The sequence below is a fragment of the Amphibalanus amphitrite genome, unplaced genomic scaffold (genome assembly GCF_019059575.1).
Source record: "Amphibalanus amphitrite isolate SeventyFive unplaced genomic scaffold, NRLGWU_Aamphi_draft 000652F_arrow, whole genome shotgun sequence".
Lineage (NCBI taxonomy): Eukaryota > Metazoa > Arthropoda > Thecostraca > Balanomorpha > Balanidae > Amphibalanus > Amphibalanus amphitrite.
This window is the reverse complement of record NW_024882146.1, coordinates 106,815-125,304: the sequence shown is the minus strand read 5'-3', so window position 1 is coordinate 125,304 and position 18,490 is coordinate 106,815. Positions and strand designations below refer to the sequence as shown.

Sequence of the window (18,490 nt, the reverse complement as noted above, 5' to 3'; positions counted from 1 at the left end):
AGTAGAACTACTGTTATCTACTGTTATCTACTGTTATCTACTGTTATCTACTGTTATCTACTGTTGTCTATGGCCTCAGGCATAATGAAACTCATGTTTGGCCATTTTAAGACGTTTTTAACTGTTTTGTGCCCTCCGGTAAGCAAAGCTTAAGTCACATTGAGTTATGTACCCCGAAAGAACACTCTTAGACAGCTGGTAATCCATCCTGAAAAGTCTGCTTACCAACTTTCTAACCCTTTGACCATTTTGATGGCCAATTTGGCGCCACACAGTTTTGGCCACTTGGCTCACTCCTGAGGGCTGACTGGAAAGAGGATAAACTTGCAGTGATTGACTCCCGACAAATCATCGGCATCACTTTCTGACTGTGCGTCCAGTTAGCGATGGGCATTGGCTACAGACTAGTAGGCCTCAATCACCCTCAATCGTCGCGAATGGTCACGTGTTGACTAAATAATGAGACGTACCCGTATCGGAGACCTCTATGTTGCGGCGCTAGCCGTCTCTGTAGGAAGCGGGCTCTCTAGCAAAAACTATTTTGTCTACAGAAATTAGCTACTGTGGAGCATATTTCTACCAGCCATGGCAACCACGTAAGCTCAGTTACGAACCAATTTGCGCGTGCCTTTAAGCAAGAGAGTCTAAAAACGTAAAATTTAGGTGAGAACGAACTTATGGGACACCCTGTAATGCAATGAAGACAAGAAGAGGGTTATCGGCAAGTCGTTGTCTTTCTTAACTTACACCGAGGCATTACAGTGCCACAATCCCACACACGTTCTCTTTATTTCTTCTATTACATACGCTAATGACCCGTATGTTTTTGTGTCGCCGTTTTTTTTTATTCAATGCATCTAAGCATGTATTGGCTGGTAACTCCACGTGCTCGTTTGACCTTCAAGAACACATATTCGCCATTTCTATTTTCCACTTCCACCGTCAAAATGTCTCCTTTGGAACAAATAACTAGACTTTGCAAGCTTTTATCAGGACGAGAGAGCTCTTACCACGTGGGTTCCGCTCGCTCAACTACTGCCAATTCCGCGGAATGGCGAGTAGCCCGCGCCGCGACTGGACGATATCTCATCTCCTTCCCGACTCGACATTTATTGTCTGACGGGGATCTGCGACGTCGGCGTCTGCGTCTGTCGCTCTCGATTCTCCCCTCCTCTGCGTCCCCTCCTCTCTGTCGCAACACTCATCTATCAACCAGTCGTGTTGATTGAAGGGCTTAGTGAGATAGGCACTCCCCTCCGTTGCATTGTGTTTTCATCTGATGTCAATTAGGATATTGTTCGGCGTCATTTGTTAGTGTGTGCGGTTTGTCGCGAATCAGTGTGACCCACGGGGTTCGATGGGTTCCTGCGGACTCGGCGCGTTCTATGGATTCCTGTAGAATTAGTGCGAGTTCCTGGACTTACGCGGAAGTTGTCACATGTCTGTTTGTGACCCTCATTCGCCGGTAGGTCGCATTTAGGTCACTATAGTCCCAACAAATGCGGGTTATTATGTGGGCCCAATGCTGACGGTTGCATTGATTATGTTTGGATTCGATCGCTGTCTGACATCGCTGAAAAACGCTGTCTAGACGAGATCGGATGCTGGCAGGCGATGAAGGCAGCGCAGTCAAAACAGCAACAAATTTTCGTGGGACTGCTGCATATTTTGTTGCGTTCCTTTTTATTTCTCTTTTTGTCTCTCGTGAATTGCCGTTCATTTCGTCGCAAAGGAATCCTGCACGTTTCTATGGCATATTAGTCCAGAAAAATTCATTTCAGGATGCGGTGTTTCATCTCTTTGTTCTACCCAGCCGCATTTTTTTTCTTCCTTTCTTAGCCTGACGGAAATTATTTTTCGTTTCAATTCAGCTGTAATTAAACACTCAATTTCTTCAGCATACGTGTAGCGTAGCTCTCACCGATTCGCCCCGTCACTCACAAACAATAATGCATCAGAAACCTATTATGTATTTATTGTACAAGTAGTTAAACCTTCCGAATATAAACAAATGCGGCATGTTTCTGCGAATGTATGCGCTTCAAACGACCCATCGACATCCCTCCCGTCCCTCAAATGGCATTACAAACAACAGCAATGTATAGCGAGTACGTACGACTTCCTGGGACTCAGCCTGGCCCCGGTCTAAACTCGTCCTGTTAGCTGCAAAGAAGTCAACATCAACATTCAACACCCTTACCGCGCTCCACAACCGTCTCAAACATTCGCTTCAAACTCAACTCACTTTGAAAACTCAACTCTCTCACTCTGCGCACTCATACCTGCGCATTCGTGCCTGTCCTGCGCGAATTATGACGCGCAGCTAAGAGCGTCGGTCTCCTGACCTACCCTGACGAAAGAACAACCAACTGATTCCGCCTGAAGGGGCGGCGAGCAACATAACACACCTATATGGCATCTTGACAAGCTATGTACGCGGCGGGCACCTACCGCCGTCGGCGCAGGGAGAGACAAACACGGCGCACCTGCGCGCCGAAGATTGCACCGTTCACGCTCGTGGCTGGCATCACTATCACGTCGTTCTGGGTGGGCCTCTCCTGTGGCTTGGGGAAACAGACGCGTGGCAGTATTCCTATAGACGGCCGTCACTAAGTAGGTTTCTTGGGGGGGGGGGGGGAGGGATGCGCAGCGCCGACGACCGACGCAAGGGCAATGTTTTAGGGGATTATTACTGCGGTTCCGAAGCACTGAAGTTTGACTATAAGGAGCTAAATATGCACAATGGTGTGTCCGAGATTCGCAAGCTATTGGCTATGGTCTGCTATTGAGCCCTGCTCGATTTAACGTCAGCTGCGGCCGCCTGCCAGCAGCCCACCCGGTAACTCTGCGCTTCGGCCTCACGGTTCGCCGTGTCCCAGCGCATAGCACCGCCCGCCACAAGACTGTCACAACCGGAGAGCGTCCAGCTACGTGCTCTCTACGGAACTCTACTGGAATTGGCTGCTGAGAATATTGTCCACCGGCGCGGCGGCCACCTCGGCCGCTGGCCGGGCCGCGGTCATCACACCCGTGTCGTGGACCGACCGCCGGCCAGCCGGCCGCTCAGCCGTTGGAGGGCACCTGGCAGCGGGTGCGCGGTGTGGCCGGCAGGCGCAGGAACATCTCGGTGGTGTCACTGTCGCCCGTGGCCAGCGAGCCAGGCAGCGTGGCCGACTGGCACGGGTCGTGTCGGCTCAGGAAGTGCTCCAGAGTGTCCCAGCCGCCGCCCACACGAACCATCACATGACGGCCCTTCAGCAGCTGCGGAAGGGAAACGGACGGTCAGCAAGATTGATTCGTTCAATAAGATCAACAAGACAAGTTCGTAGTAAATTTGCCCTTCCGACGACCTCACAATTTGTTTTACATTTTTTTCTGATGAACATTGAAGTAATGTAACGTAGGTAACGTAGCAAAAAATGACAACATTGTTTTGCCGTCAACGGTTATTTTGTGGAGTTCAATGGGAAGGGTTTCGAAATATTTCTGCCTCATTGAAGTTATTTGTTTGTTCAGATTAGACTGCATATGGTTATGGAACCGAAAAATCACACTATAGCCTCAAAGCCACACGTTACTGACCCGTATGAAAACGGTGCGTCCTGCGACGTTGTACTGCCCCTCTGCCACCCGTCTGAGCTGTACTTCGGCCATGCAGTTGGTGCGACACTTGCAGCCGGCCGCCGACTCTTCAACCATCTCCTGCACCTGCGGCACGCGGGGTCACAGGTCAACACACGGTCACAGAGGTCACAGGTCTCCATACCGGGTCACAAAGAGGTCACAGAAAGGTCGTAGGGAGGTCGCAGTCGGGGTCATTGAGTTAGCGCCGTGGTAGGACTGGAGGAGTGATTTATGGTGTAAGCATGTAGCGAGGGAGATGCGACTTCAAGGTCACACGCTGTTACTCCGGCGGGTCGTTAAAATTCTCGTCGATATAGGTTGCCTGTTCGAACAGTGGGTGTTTGGTTCACAACACGGGCTGGTGACAATACAAGCTAACTCAGGTGACAGGACGAAAACAATTCATAAATCAGTACGGTGATTTACAACCGGGCAACGCCCAGACGGGCGTGGTGCAATCATTTTCATTTAGTTGAAGCGTTAGTGCAGTTTGCCCTGTGTTGGTATGTCGGTTCCCTAAATGAATATGGCGGTATTAATATCATATCACAAATTTAATCACCCTTGTAACACAGCAATGACAAACATATTCGTTAACGCGCCTTAGCGGTTTCTTCTACCTTCTAAAATACATCTTACACTGTAGCGGTTTTAACGGTCTAACTGAGTCCAGCCATACGGACTGGGACCGGCCCGTCGGTCTCACCGAGCCGCCACTAGCTCCAGCGGCCCATTGTCCGCCCGTCGCCGACTGGGCCTTTTTGTGCTCCGCGACCATTGGCTCCATGCGCCTCTGGGAGTCGGGCTTCAAAGGCTGGCAGCGTGAAAAGGCCGCGCGACGGAGCGAGAATGAGTTTTAATTGAAAGGAAGCCGCTCTCGGGGTGAGTGCTGCCGGGAGGTTTTCCATGCATGAATGGCTTGGAGAAGCTTAGATCTTATCTCGCAACATTTTTCGTATGTGAAAATGATGTGGACTTCGACCTGTCACGAAGAAACTTATTGCATTTATGATTATATTTGCGTTTTTCCCGTTACCTGGGCTGGTCTTCCGGCAGGCAGTCGCGTGAAACGTCTGATATAATGAACCGTTTATCGGGTTGATCACCAGATCTCAGCTCAGTCCTCAAGCCCTATCGACCTCCTCAACCTCAGCCATCTGAGACGTAAGAAGTGTCAGCTGCTCGTCGGACGCGGTCAGATCCTCCCCGAAGTGCTTCAGCCGGCGTTCCATCATGCACACACTGTGCTCAACTTGCTGCAGATGGTCAGACGCGCGCACACTGCACTGGTAGAGCTCGTGGCAGATGAGGCGCAGGTGGAGCGCGGCGCGCGGGTGGAGGACGGGACGGCCGTTGGATGATGGGAAGTGGTTAGATGGATTGGTGAGTTTTGGTGATGCGGGTTTTACGTCGGCTTTGGGCAAACCTCTTTTGCTAGATTTGGCATTGATCAGAATTCCTGTCTCGGCTCTTGATGGGGTCAACATTTCAGATTCTTCAATGTTCTCTCAGTTAAATTTCTTTTCGAATATGAGCATCTTGTAGCATCAACTATCTTTAGAGTAGCATCGAAGTAGCATAATTCGCTGAACTGACCAGTGACCATGCTACATATAGCTAATCGGACGAATCTCAACTTTGCCTTCTTCAATTTATCACCTGTTGAATTGAAGTGAACTCTTGTTTCTTTATGTCAACGACTGCTGCTGCGGAAACTAAATGCAACACATCGGCGCACTGGCTCGTTCAGTTCTGCACAGCACAAACAGTTGACCCACACACTGATCACCTTCGGCGACTGCTGCCGCTTCTATCCACTGCATCGAATGGCCCAGTGCCCGATGATGCCTCCGGTTTTATTTCTAGAACTTTGCTCCCCGTGCCCTAGCAACATTATTATCAAGTCGCCCTGTTCGCTCGTTTTCTCATTTCGAAACTGGCCAAAGTTAAATTGCGAAGGGTGGGGTGCCATTTTCTTAAACTTTCCGTTTGAACTTTGGGTCGTTAGCAATTTTTCAACTGGTGAATAAATGGCTCAAGACAGAAATATGGAAAGAACCGACACTGCCTCGACTTGTTGAGTATGCACCAGCTAGAAATGGTTCCAATTCCACAGGAATCCTCGTCGGCCACTTCATTTTTCCATGTTCCATTCCGGCCGATTTATTCATCTGTTCATGCCAAGGCTACCGAGCTAGAAGTCGCGAAATGCATCTCACTTATTCACCAATTCACCCTGACTGGTCCCGTTTTAGCCGAAAGTACCGTTCCCAGGCGGATCTTACAAGATGAATGTTTCGATTTATCCGGCCCCGCTCTCCCATCAGTCTCCATAACGCGGACAGAGTGTCTGCACGTGCTGTCTCCGACTGATATTGCTGTCTGCATTATTTACCGTACCACGCCTCTCTCGACCCGCTCAGTTTTTACTGATAACCTAATTCAACGATACACCCACATGCGTTCTCATCCCCGTTTTTGATCCTGATCATCCTGATCATCCTGATCATCTTTTTGATCATCCCCGTGGGGGGATCGCCGTCGTGCCGTACCTTTTTATCGAGCAGGCTGTTCTCGCCGCTGGACGAGAGGTGGCCGTGGGTCGGGGTACGGCAGGTGGGCGTGCTCGCCACCGAGCTCGAGCTGGCCGGCGTGCTGGCCCGCGCGTGCGGCCGGCGCGGCGTCGAGCTGCTCGCCTCCCTCATCTCCAGCTGGTGGAGCCGCTCCCGCAGCTGCTGTGTCCGCTCCTCGGTCTGAGGGAGGGGAGGGTCAGAAGAGCCCCGTCAGAGGGAAAGAGGAGCGGTTAGAGGGAGCGAGGGGCAGTCAGAGGGAGCTGACAGGGTGACTGGTCGGTAGCCGTGGCGTGGAAGGGTTATGATGAATTATGAGCGATGGAGTGAAAACGGCCGTGCTGCTAACGTAACGTGTTCTGGCGGCGACAGTGGTTATGAATTACGAATGACTGCATTATGGTTAATTATGGCTGCATTAAAGTCGCTTCTAAAAATGGGGATGCAGTAGAGGCCCATCCAAGTCCGGCTGCTCTGGTTGGTAAAATAATGTTCATAAATGGCAGTCTATTTGAACTCGATTTAAATGTCATCCACAGGCTGCAGAGACTACTGCTTGCTATGTAACTGGTTGCAGTGACCTGCCGCCCGGTCACAGCCAAATCAGCCAGTTGTCTCTCACAGTGATGCGCTCCCTTTAATCATCTAATGCATAAATCCCTCCCCTGTGGTGGCGTGACCGCTTCCATCGCCCTGTCGGCTCCGGCCCGTCGCCAGCTCCGGCCGGACCTTAGGGGTGCGATCAATACGTCCTCCTGCGATGCTGGGAAGAGAGGTCATCTGCTGCCCTCGAGTGGGTGTGTGAGAGCACCGCTGGCGGGCCGAGGGTGAGCACTCGGTCCCAGAGACCCCGGCGGCCCGCAGGCGGAGGTGCCTGGGCAGATCCGACGAGCTGGTCGGCTGGGAGAGGTGAACTGGGCCTTCCGGAATCGACCCGGACCTCCTCGGCCGCTCTGTACCTGCCGACACGGCCTGGAGAGCAACTTCTGACGGCAGCAGTCGGCGGACTTGCCGCCGCGCTGTGCCGGCTGGATGCGCCGTATTTTAACAAGTTCTGGGAGATGGGGTATTTACGAGGCCGGTCGACTGGCAGAGCTGCATTAATGTCACTTCCGGGATCAATATCCCATTTCAAATGGATTCATCTTTGCAACACAGGGCGGAATTTCCCAAGGAAGTGAAGTAAATGCGGTTATTTTGATCAAATTTGTTTCGTTTCGTAAATGTCTGGATTGAATGTCCGCACGCATTTGGTGTTCGATGAACGCTGAAGCGATTACCTTTGCATTTGTTATGAAATCCTACGTTTCCCAATAGTATCTCCGAGCTAGAATAATCGGATTTCACGCTTCGAATGCCACAATTATTATGCTAATGACATTCCCACATGGTATTTGAACCAATTAATGAAACACCTGCCGAACCAATGCTGCGGTTAATCGATTGATCTCATTTAGCCTTCCCAGTCCCCATCAGCCACCATTCTGTGGGCAAATCAGGCCGCCATGTGCATGAGATAGGAACGAAATGAGGGGTGTCCGAACTCGGAACCACCCAGAATGTGACCCATCTTGTGCTCTCAGCTAACTACCCATTTTATAATGTCTTCCCGGCTTCCAGCTACGAGTGATGTTCAGACTAAATCTCAATAAGAACGCAAGTCATGTTTTCTACATGAACCCACCTATCCCAGAACCTGATATTTCATGAAACAACTTGTCTCTTGATTTATCTATATTCCTCCCTCTCCAGTTTCCTCCCTCTTCCCTATCCCCTCTCTCCCCTCTCACCGTGAGCACGCCGCCGGTGCCGGCTCCGGCGCCGCTGTTGTGCAGTGCCATCTTCACCCTGACCAGGTGCGCCCGGCCCCCCTGCGGTCGCGGTATGCGGGACGGGGTACAGGCGCCCGAGGGTGCTCCTGCCACCGACAGACGTGGCGTGGACCGGTGGTGGGCCGGAGAGGTCAGCGCGGACGCCGGCATCGAGGTGGTCCTGCGGGAGGGGAGGGTGTCAGAAAACGGGGTGGACTGACGAGGGTGGCAATGTTTTCATGGAGTGTTCGTGAGTCCGCTGTCGGCATGCAATGGCTGACAACTTAGCACAGTTTTTGGCAACTAGGACTTTTTCTTTGTGGCACCATATAACAGTTTTCGCATGAATGGGCACATCGGTCAGCCGTACTCTCCAGCTGTACCGTTAGTAGCGATCCTCGCTTCTTCAATGAGACATCATATACCCGACTCCGTTCTCGACCTCCTCTTTCCCTCCCCTCCCCTTCGGTAACAGACCTATTCCCAGCAAGTCCATAAACCCCAATCACCCCGCTCCTACCCCCCCCCCCCTTTACTTACCCGCCCCTGCGCTGGGAGCCGCTCTTCCTCCTCCTGACTGGAATGAGTGACGTGGGCCGCGGCGAGCGGGCGTCCAGCACGTCCCTCTCGGCGCTACGCTCGCGCTCCTGGTTCGTGTCCGAGTAGCCCGAGTCGGATCCCTCGCGCACGGCCGCCATCCGCTCCTGCTCCTCGATCTCCTGCTCCAGGCGAACCAGGGTCGGCGGCTCCACGTAGGTGCTCGTGTGCCGGCCCAGCTCCAGAAGGCATAGCAGCACACCGCGCGGAGCTGTGTGTAGAACTGGGGAGAGAGACAGTAGGGGTTAGAGTACGAGAGGGGGTGCAAAGGAGACATTGCCATTGGTCATCTACATTTAGGAAATGATTGATTCCTTCTGACGTTATTGTAATGTGACGGCGCAAAAGCGCTTCAGCATAGCCCAAGCTACATACACGCATCGTCTGTGACGTGAAAGTCACATGAGTTTGTGAGAGGTCGTGCTGATTAGGTATGGCAGTACTAGGTAGGGGATTGCATATAAGGGTCAGATAGGCCAGGCATGTAGGCTACGATAAGGCACATTGAGTCGTGTAATATCGCTACCATGCGTGCCAAGTTTTGTGTCAATGGGTCACGGCTCGCAGATCCAAATAGATTGCTCAGCAATCTGTCCGAGTGGACTCACGTTCTTGATGAGATAGTATCAGTGATCGCCTATAGGCCCTGGGATTTGATTACGAGACTGACTCATTGACATCTGTATAAAAGATAGATGTCTGACTCTGTATGTCTGTTTCACATTGGCTCCGTGTCTACCCAGTACACTTGTCTAGCGATAATGCGAGTATCTACTTTCTATAATATGTCTACATCCACCTTCACATCATCCACCTTCAATGTACGCCGTGAACGTATAGCTTTGTGAGAATAGACGGTGCCGCTTACGTTCAGTATGAAGCAAGCTCAGCTTGTACTTACGCTCTGAGGAGTGAGCGAGAGAGTACGTGTCGACTGAATCATCACTGCATCGCGACTGTTGACGTTATATAGTAGTTAGGTACGACAGACAGTCGTTTTGACGGCCGGGCCATTGATCCATCGTCTATCAGCAGGCTTCCTGACGCGGCTTTCGGCGAATAATCTGGTCACTTAGCGACTGTTGAAGGGATGTACTGGCTCTTGTCACCCTGTCGTTTATATCACAACAAACATGTGCACTTTCAGCGATACGTCATCTGTGCCTGTTCATAGAACGAGTGTTCTGGTGCAGGGGAGGATATCGCGTAAATCTACTCGAACGTTTTATTCATACGTAAAACTCCTCCGTTTGTCCCATCTTTTGACGTTCAGACTTTAGTCAACCGATTTGTAACGTTTGATGGGCTGGTTATTTGTGCGTTTTATTTTCTGAATCAGATAAGTAAAACGATTTGCGTTGTTATTCAGATGTAGGACGACTCCTTCGGCGAGTTTCCGTGGCTTTCTGGAGCTCATCATCAGTTATTAGCAAGTCGGTTAACCAGGCATATGTTTGAATACTTGGAGCGTAGCGTGAGAATCATCCATTATTTATGACCACCTACATGGTGGCGAATTTCTGCGTGAGCCAGCAAACCACATCTTGTCAAAACATCCTTCTTCTCACACTCAGATCAGCTTTTCAAACATTTACCAAGCAAGAGCCGATAGTTTAGTGCGGACCTTTTCCTTGATCGACGCCAGGACGTTTAACTTGAACTCGCGCATCGCCTTCTTCGACCGAACCCCCGATGTCCCGGGTTCGTGCGCGCCGGTCGCCAAGTACTGGGACTGTTTGTCGCTTGGAGTTGTTTACGCTACCGACGCACACTGACAAATCGCTCCATAATTCACGTGCCAGCGTCTGCCGCGTGAGAACGTCCGTCCGATGTCAGTGCCCCGGCCCTGGGCGACGGCGACGGACAGCGACGGACAACGCCATGAGCGTCTTCCACAGAGCTCACATCGGCCCGACATCGCTCCGAGACTGCCCCGAACTAACCACCTAACGTCGTCACAGCCGTCGCTCCTGTTCTGTCTAGGGGTCATGGCCGATGGTCGGCTTCTCCACTGTCCTCTTGTGGCTTCAGTCTGCTATATTTAGACGTCCACCCAGGTGACGAACGGGTGTCGGACCGTCACGACTCGGCGCCTGGCGTGAGGCGGTGATCTGATGTGACCCCCGCACCGCCGGGTGACCCGTGGACCACCCGTACAGCGTCACGATTCCTCGTTATCACACTCGCCGTGACGGCGAGGCGTCGCTCGTGTCGTCACGGTGCGTTATGGTTTTATCGAGGCTGCCCGGACGGCCGAGCCTCGACTCGCGACGCCGTACATCATGATCCTGCGGCGCCAGAGCATGGCGCGGCGGAGTTTCATCCAGAGAGATCGTGTTATAAATATTGTTTATGAGATTTATGTAGCGCCGTCTTTCCCCTGCAGACGGAACGACCTTGATCGTAACCTTCATCTCTTAACTGCGATCTATCCCGCGACGATCTGGCACGAACCCATCACGCCACGTCACGAATTTGTCACGATTCATCTCGTGTATGTCAGGTGGTCACGGGGCGTGACACGGGTCTATCACCAATCAATCGCGTGTCGCCTGAGGGCACCACACGTCACGGTATCACTCAGACGGCCCCGCGTCTGTGCAAAGCGTGCACAGTGTTGTGCACAGACAGTGTGAGACGTCACCTAAGCGTGCACGGTCGATGGTTAGATCTATACCGTCGGTGATATTGATCCGCCCACACCTAGGCCAGTGGCGTCCTTCGTGATCGGACCTTGGCGATCGCTCGCGGCCGGCGCCGCGTCCGGGTCCGGGAGTGGCGGTGATGACTGCGATTTGGGGCTCAACATCGGAGGGAGGTGGCGTCTGAGCCTGGGTGGCCATCGAACGGGGTCAATCGCCCGCCCGAGGTGGATTTGAAACAAATGGGTCTGCTCCGTTAGATTCGATAATCGATATGGCGTAAAAGAACACCGGGAGACTTTTGGTCTTTTCCTGTCATTCATTCATTCGGGCTATGAAGATGTGGCGTGGGCTTGAATTAGCCTAAATTTATCAATTAATTCATACAGTTAAAAAAGAAGAGAAGGAGTCGTTCATCTCAGCTGACCCACCTAGTCCGTCCGTCTCGAAGAGGAAGTTCTCCTGGCAGCCGACCAGCTTGCAGAACTGCAGGAAGTTAAAGACGTTGTCTCTCGCGAAGAAGGTTCCTGGCCGAGCTCGGTCCCAGCAGCGAAACTTGAACGTCGGCGGCGGCATCTGTAGCAGAGATCGGACGAGTCAGCGAATATGAGCAGTGAAGGATGTGACATGTGACATTGTGACAACCTACAGTTCATGAACGCATCATGTGGCATTGGACTAATCGATGCCCATTGTTCAATGAAGCACCATTGATCCTTGAGAGCCAGAGCTCCCTGAGGCATTTAACAGACAACACTCGACCCTCTTGACCCTTGGTTGAGTTTAACTTTAATCTGTGCGTGTGTTACCGCGTGGGGCCTGCAGTGCCCGAGGTCTGCGTCCACCGGTAGTGTGTCGGTCTGTCAACGACCCTGTATCTCGCCATCAAAGACGAGTCGGACCGCGGACCGCTGCACCACCCCCGGACGACGGAGTAGATGGTGTTATGGCGCAGAATGCTGCCCGGAACCGGGCCATCTGCCAGGCACTGCGATGCTCTGTTTTAGATACCACTCCGTGGTGCAATGTCTTATCTAAAATACTCACCGAAACGGGGTAAGACACCGATTTGCGCTGGGATTTATGTGTCGTAATACAGCTCCATACGGAACAGTTGCATCAAAACTCCATCGGGAACATAACATTGCAATTATGGGAAGAAAAATTCCACCAGCACAATCACACCTACTACCTAGTAGACTTCACAAGCCCAGAGTAGTCGCAATATGATAGCTAAGTATTCAAGCTATGCTGACAATTGAGAGAACATCGATACGGGCAGATACGCCTGCATTCATGTCGAGTGGATCAGATACCCTGAACCCTCTTCTCCGTATGAGGATGCCGATCTCTACGACACTCGTTTTTACATCATACCTGGCTGAGTGATTTTACTGTTCAATTTTTGGCTCACGACAGTTATGAGACCGCATTGATTTACGGTTACTGAGCTAAAAGGCTCAGTAATAACGACCGGCAAGTTATGCTTGGTGTTTTGTGTAAGATGGACGCAATCGCACTTATGTCGCTTTTTTGCGATACCATTTCACCTCGGTTTCTATCGTCATGATTGATTGGTTCGGAGAAAATCGCAAGTGTTCTTTCAAGCAAAAGACAAAAAGTATATAAGATGTTCGATCTGATTAGGCAGCCGGTCTGTGCCCTGATAGACCGGTTACAAAGTGGCTTATTGCCTCGCGACGCAGGCTGCCTGCCTTTCAATAAGACGGCCGTTCAACTTTCGCTCGTTTCCTGCCAAAGAAACGCAGCAGAATGCAACTGGAAGTGGGCCGAATATGTCGGTGACGCCGGATGTTTCCGTAAAAAGACGGCGAAACAATGCGAGGGTGGCATGTCGAGACGCCAAACCACGCGAAGCCGGGCGTTTCGCCGGCGTTGTGAAAACGAGAGTGCAGCGGCATTTGCGGCGACGCAATTATGAACGGTTAGATGGCAGAAGCTGACCACATCGTGTTCGTGGCGAAAATCTGGCGTTCTCACGGACGCGGGATACGGGATATGGTCTCTCTCATCCGGGATGCCACAGAGGCGGTCAGCGGAGGCGACTAATGACACAGCCGCTGTTCGTGAAAAACGCACGGCCTCAGTTTATGATGCGCACTTGTAGGCCGTAGTGCGTAGGTGTGGTTTTGTGAAACTGCTCGCTGAGCCTCAGGTAGCTCTCATTCTCCGTCTGCCGAGATATCTCTCATTTTTTTCTGAAGACCTGGGAATGCGTGTCCAAACCCTTTGTTGTTTTCTGTTTCCTTGCAATGTTTTTCGGGGAATGTAGTTCAATTACTTAACAGCAAACATGTCTTGTCTAACTTATGTTCAATCGCCTAGGAAAGAAGCCCATCTCAAAGTGCCCTTTATAGTGACAACAAAGTTCAGCAACTTACCGTCAGCGTATGTGTGTGCGCGGCCCGATCGGCGATGATTTTGGCCAGCCGACAGAGCAGGATCCCGTTATCCAGCACCGACATGTAGTTGTTGACGTCGATGTGGTCCGTGCCTGAAACAAGACGCCTTCGGTCAGCTACAGCATAGCAGTGGCTCGACATTACCACACTGCATATTGGGTGATCGTTTTTCGGCTCAATTTACTGTGTGTGTCTGTGATTTACGAAACCTGGTTTGAGTATTAGGTGGGTCGTGGACCGCCCGGAATTGGCTGTGAAGGGTAACACCCTCGCGTCGGGTCACGAGATCATGTGACGGGACAGCTGATGACGGGTGTCGCCGGCCGGGGTCACGGGTCACCGGCTGATGAGGGCCGACGCCGGCCGGGGTCGGGCACGCCCGCGGCCCGGAGAGAGTCACGCCAGGTCCCCGGCGGTGGCCCGTGGCGGCGGCACCGATCGTCATGACCACACCGGGCGTGCGCGGCCAGAGAAAGTGCCCCCTCACTGCACCCACTAGCGGCTCAGCGGCCGTAATCCCCTCTGCCGCCCCAGCACCCCGCACCCGGTGCCTAATTCCTCGGCCGGACCGGAAGGGCCAGTTCGGAACGGTGGCCATCAAAGGCTGAATGACGTGGGCCCACCTCACCACTCGCCGCGTTGCCCCCATTGTGATCGGCTTTGTTTTGGTTCCGCCGCGCGGAAGGCTGTGTCTGTTCCATCATGCGACGACGGTCGACGGCAGTGCAGTGAGCAGTGGTGTATACTCGTATGCACGCCATACGTCGACGCGCACTGCTGAAAAGATGATGTGGTAATAAGGATTTATGAGCGCGCCAAGTGGCTACATGGTACTCGCTTGACTTACAAAAAGAAACGCGCAAGTCGTGTTAGTCACGCCAGGTCCATATCACAGCGGCTTTGAAGCGCGGTAGCTCTTTGTTGCCCATTATCCTCATTGTTGTCAGTCTGATTATGACGGGGCAAGATTTCAAAGGACATTACATCACCATCTTATTACTTCAGCTTCTGTGCAGTGTGCCGCCAGTGCTGTCTCCTCCAAAAGATCTTGTTCTCCCACCTCCAACGTCTCCCTCCCCAAGGTTCAGACGTCCTCATGTCACGACACCCCGTGTCATTCTCACACGTGCTGCGTGCGGTAGCGATGCGGGCAGGGTTGCAAGGTCGAGGTCAGATCACTGCGCCGACCCGGCAGCGGAAGTCGCGCTCCTGAGAATCTGCCGGCGGACCTCACCTCCACGGTACCGCGGTCCCACGTGGACGATATGCTCCTTCGTTAGCGGTGATGGCGCAGTGGGTCGAGAGGTCGCCCGTCTCCCAGAGAGGCGCCGCGCAGTTCATGGTGACATGCTATTCCGCTGAGTTATGGTGTAATTCCAGACCCCGGAGCCGGCTATTCTGCACACCCTGCTGACCTTTTCCGGACTAATTTAGTACACTACCAGCACTATAGGGGCCTTCCTATGACCTCTCCGTTATCTTGGTAATGTTGAGGCTTCTTAGAAACAGAAACAGTTAAGGTCAATGCAATGTTTTGATTTAATTATTCGCACACAGGCTGTGCGCTTTATGTATTCCCAGCAGCCTTCTTTTTCCATTTCTGGGTGACAGACCGAAATCTATACCATGTGTTATGTATGCCTGTGAAAGCCAAGCCTGTGAATTGATCGTGCGCCCGTATTTGGCCAAATGGAAACGACAGAAGACGCATTACGAGCCACACGTCACACCTCAACAATTAATCACGATCAGCACGATTTATCGTGTGTTTTCGTCCGTCGACGCGTCCCAAATCAGCCGCCAGCTGCGCACCGTCCTGTCATGTCATGGCTGGTATCAGACCCCGGCAGTTTCCGCCCTCTAAGGGAACATCTTCGGCGTCCGTCACGAGCATTACGAAAACTGAGCCTCTCCTGAGACGAAGGTCATCAATTTTCCTCCAGACGTGACAAAACCACCCTCTTCAACTCTTCTCGCGATCTCATACGTAATGCGGCCGCTGAACATCGCATCAGTCAGCCGTTCCTGCTCGTCCGTCTTCCTGGTGACACGCTCCGGTCGCTGGCTTCCCCGGGCGGTCGGCGCGTCCGACCCGAATCCCGAACCTCGAAATCAGCCGCCACGCCACGCCGTGAAAAGACGCCTCTCGACGCCTCCAAGTGAATTGGACGAATCGAAGGCGTTCCACCTATCTTCGAGGCCAAAAGAGTGTGGCGACCTGGTTTGACGCGCTCTCACAGAGCCACGCGTCGCGCTGACGGGATGAGTACATCCTGCTGTTCGGAATAACAGGCGTGCACGGCGCACCAGCCATGCGTGACTTGGAGCGGCTCGGCGCTTGCTCAGGAGAGATGTGGGCATTTCGGAACGACAACGGATCGGCACGGTAGTGATGCGGGATTGCTGGGGCCAAATGAGATGGGATGGGCAGGATCAGTGCTCGGTGGGACGGGGATGGATAAAAGAAGATTACAAAGGTATACGATGCAATTATAATGCAGCCCGGTTCTATTGCTCTAGCTGTTCGAACGGCATTGTTAACGTGAGACGTGAGTTGAATTGAGGGTTCCGAAAAGCTCCTGATGCTTTGTAGCGCAGCTTGAAACTGCTTATTGAAAGGAAGGACTCGAACTGGAAACCTGAATAGCTATAGTCGCATTTTATGATCACTAAGCTATGCTACGCTGTTGCGGCTTAGAAACACTCGGTTTCAGTAGAAATCTGCCCGCAATAATCTCATGGTGGAGTTTTGGTCAGAACCACACTTTTTATTGATGTTTTTATTTTGATTCCGTTCCGTGACGTCCATACAGCTACAAAGCTTATGTGAGAATTTCGTGTTGTGTGATGTAAGGCGGCAAGAAGGAAATGACGTCGCCAAGAGCTTACCACGGTGACAGAGAGTGCTTTCTCTGTGTTTTATGGCGTCAGGGTATATGTGTTGCTGCAATCATTGTACGCATCAAAGCGGCGGCAAGTTCACCACAAGTGCCCTGGTTTTGAGCGACATCGTAGCAGCTAGCACCAGCGAACTGGTCGCGCTCTGATATCACCGCTGTCAAAGCAGACACTCAGTGTGGTAATGTGTGGTAATAAATGAACATATAGGGGAAGCGGGGGGAGCACCGCCACCTTAAGCATTTCTGCTCACCGAGCTGATATGCGTAGTAAAAACGAAGCTCTTTTGCATTCATGTGAAAGTAGGAATGTTTTCCTGCATGTTGGCATAGTTTCCAGCGCTCCATTATAAAATTTCGCTACTTTACAGACATTGAAAACAAGTCCTGCATTTTCCGTCCTCCAAAAAATGTGCGGGTAGCACCGCCACTGATGGCGATGTTATCCACAGATCGGCCTTACGGTGACAGGCACCCTTGGAAGCGTTACTGCTGTCTGAAATAGTAACTCAAACTCATATAAGACACACAAGAGTTGGCTGTTAGTTTGTCACAGATCAGACTGTTTGTTGCGGACAATATGCATACAAAGCATGACAAATTTACGTTTATTTCGAAACATCCAGTGAAGTCAAACGTGAGGTTAAAAAACAGACAACGTTTGCGGCCTAACTAAAGCTCTTCTCCGAGCTGAGTGAATCATCATTGCGGCTTTATCCATTTTGCCACCCCTTGGGGTAGCACCGCCGAGCATGGCGGTGTTACCCCACTCACAGTCATGGACCGACAACGCCCCGACAGCAAAACAAGCCGGGACGCGATTCTTCTGTAATTCCTTTCTAAATGAAGAGCACTTCATGCCCTCAAATTTAACGTAAAAATCAAGGCATTTTGACTTGAAATGACCACTTACGTGCTGCTAAAACATGCCAAATGATTACAACGATGGTTTGAAATTCACAAAATGGGCAATTGCGATCCCAAAATCAAATAAGTCTTAGCGAAACCTACCTCACGCGGCGTCCCGTTTCCGTTCGGACACCGAAATGGCGGGTGTTTACATTTACAATTCAGAGTTTTGCCGATAGAGAGGATGGCGGTGTTTCCCACATGGCGGTGCTACCCCCGCTTCCCCTAGTATTTCGTTAAAAAATACCGCCGGCGATATATTGTCGTATGTAAGCATATGCATAATGTGCGTCAACGTCGGTAAGCATAATAATCAAGTTTTAAAACTCAGAGGTTGACTTCAACCCCGTCTCCCGCGCCAGCTGCATCCCATTCATAAGTTGAACGGGCCTTCAGGCGTCTCGCGCCGACAGTGTGTACCGGCCCGGACTCCGCCACGCCCAGACCATGCTTACAAGGTATGTTCTGGCCTGCTCAAGAGGCCCGCCTCCAGACAGACAGGTTTCACAGCCGCCCCCGCCCCCGCCTCCGCTAGCCCTGCCCACGTCCGCCCGCGTGCTGCGAGGCTTGCTCGGGCCGCTCGTTACGAGCCGCTGATGAGTGCGGCGTGGCAGTTCCGTGGCGTTAATCAGCCGGCGCGGGCACCCCGAATGGGAGCGGCCCGGACCGACGGCCACTGTCCGTGATTTACCTGTTCACGGCGCACGAGGGGCGCCGGATTGGTCACGCCTCGCTGTGGGGCGCCGCGCCGTGCGGCTAAATCGGCGCTTCGCGGCACGTTCGACGCGTCTCGGCTGCGGCGTGCACCATGAACGAGGCCGGCGCGCACGCTTCGGCGACCTCTGATTAGGAGAGCACACAGTGCGCACGTGCCTGGTGACATGCGCGGCTCGCAGCTAGATCGGACTGTGCCATGGGCAGGAATATTGCTGTTCTGAAAGTGCATAGCGATGTTTGATGTCAAGTCGCTAATGGGGACTGGGAATCGTGAGGTAGCTCAATCTGCTGAATGCTGCT

The 18,490-nt window shown here is 52.3% G+C and overlaps 1 protein-coding gene across 3 annotated transcripts in view; it reads right to left on the bottom strand.

The window, feature by feature from the left end:
- Positions 1-1,950: 1,950 nt before the first annotated feature.
- Positions 1,951-18,490, bottom strand: part of LOC122364009 — a 57,986-nt gene continuing 41,446 nt past the window's right edge. For all 3 annotated transcript variants that reach the window (XM_043333950.1, XM_043333949.1, XM_043333951.1), the window contains exons 3-9: positions 13,647-13,759; positions 11,676-11,820; positions 8,546-8,825; positions 7,985-8,186; positions 6,177-6,377; positions 3,583-3,708; positions 1,951-3,261 (exon numbers count right to left, since the gene is read on the bottom strand). In XM_043333950.1, coding sequence (XP_043189885.1) covers positions 3,064-3,261; positions 3,583-3,708; positions 6,177-6,377; positions 7,985-8,186; positions 8,546-8,825; positions 11,676-11,820; positions 13,647-13,759 — 1,265 coding nt within the window. In that variant the 3' untranslated portion in view covers positions 1,951-3,063. The remainder of the gene's footprint in view (positions 3,262-3,582; positions 3,709-6,176; positions 6,378-7,984; positions 8,187-8,545; positions 8,826-11,675; positions 11,821-13,646; positions 13,760-18,490) is intronic.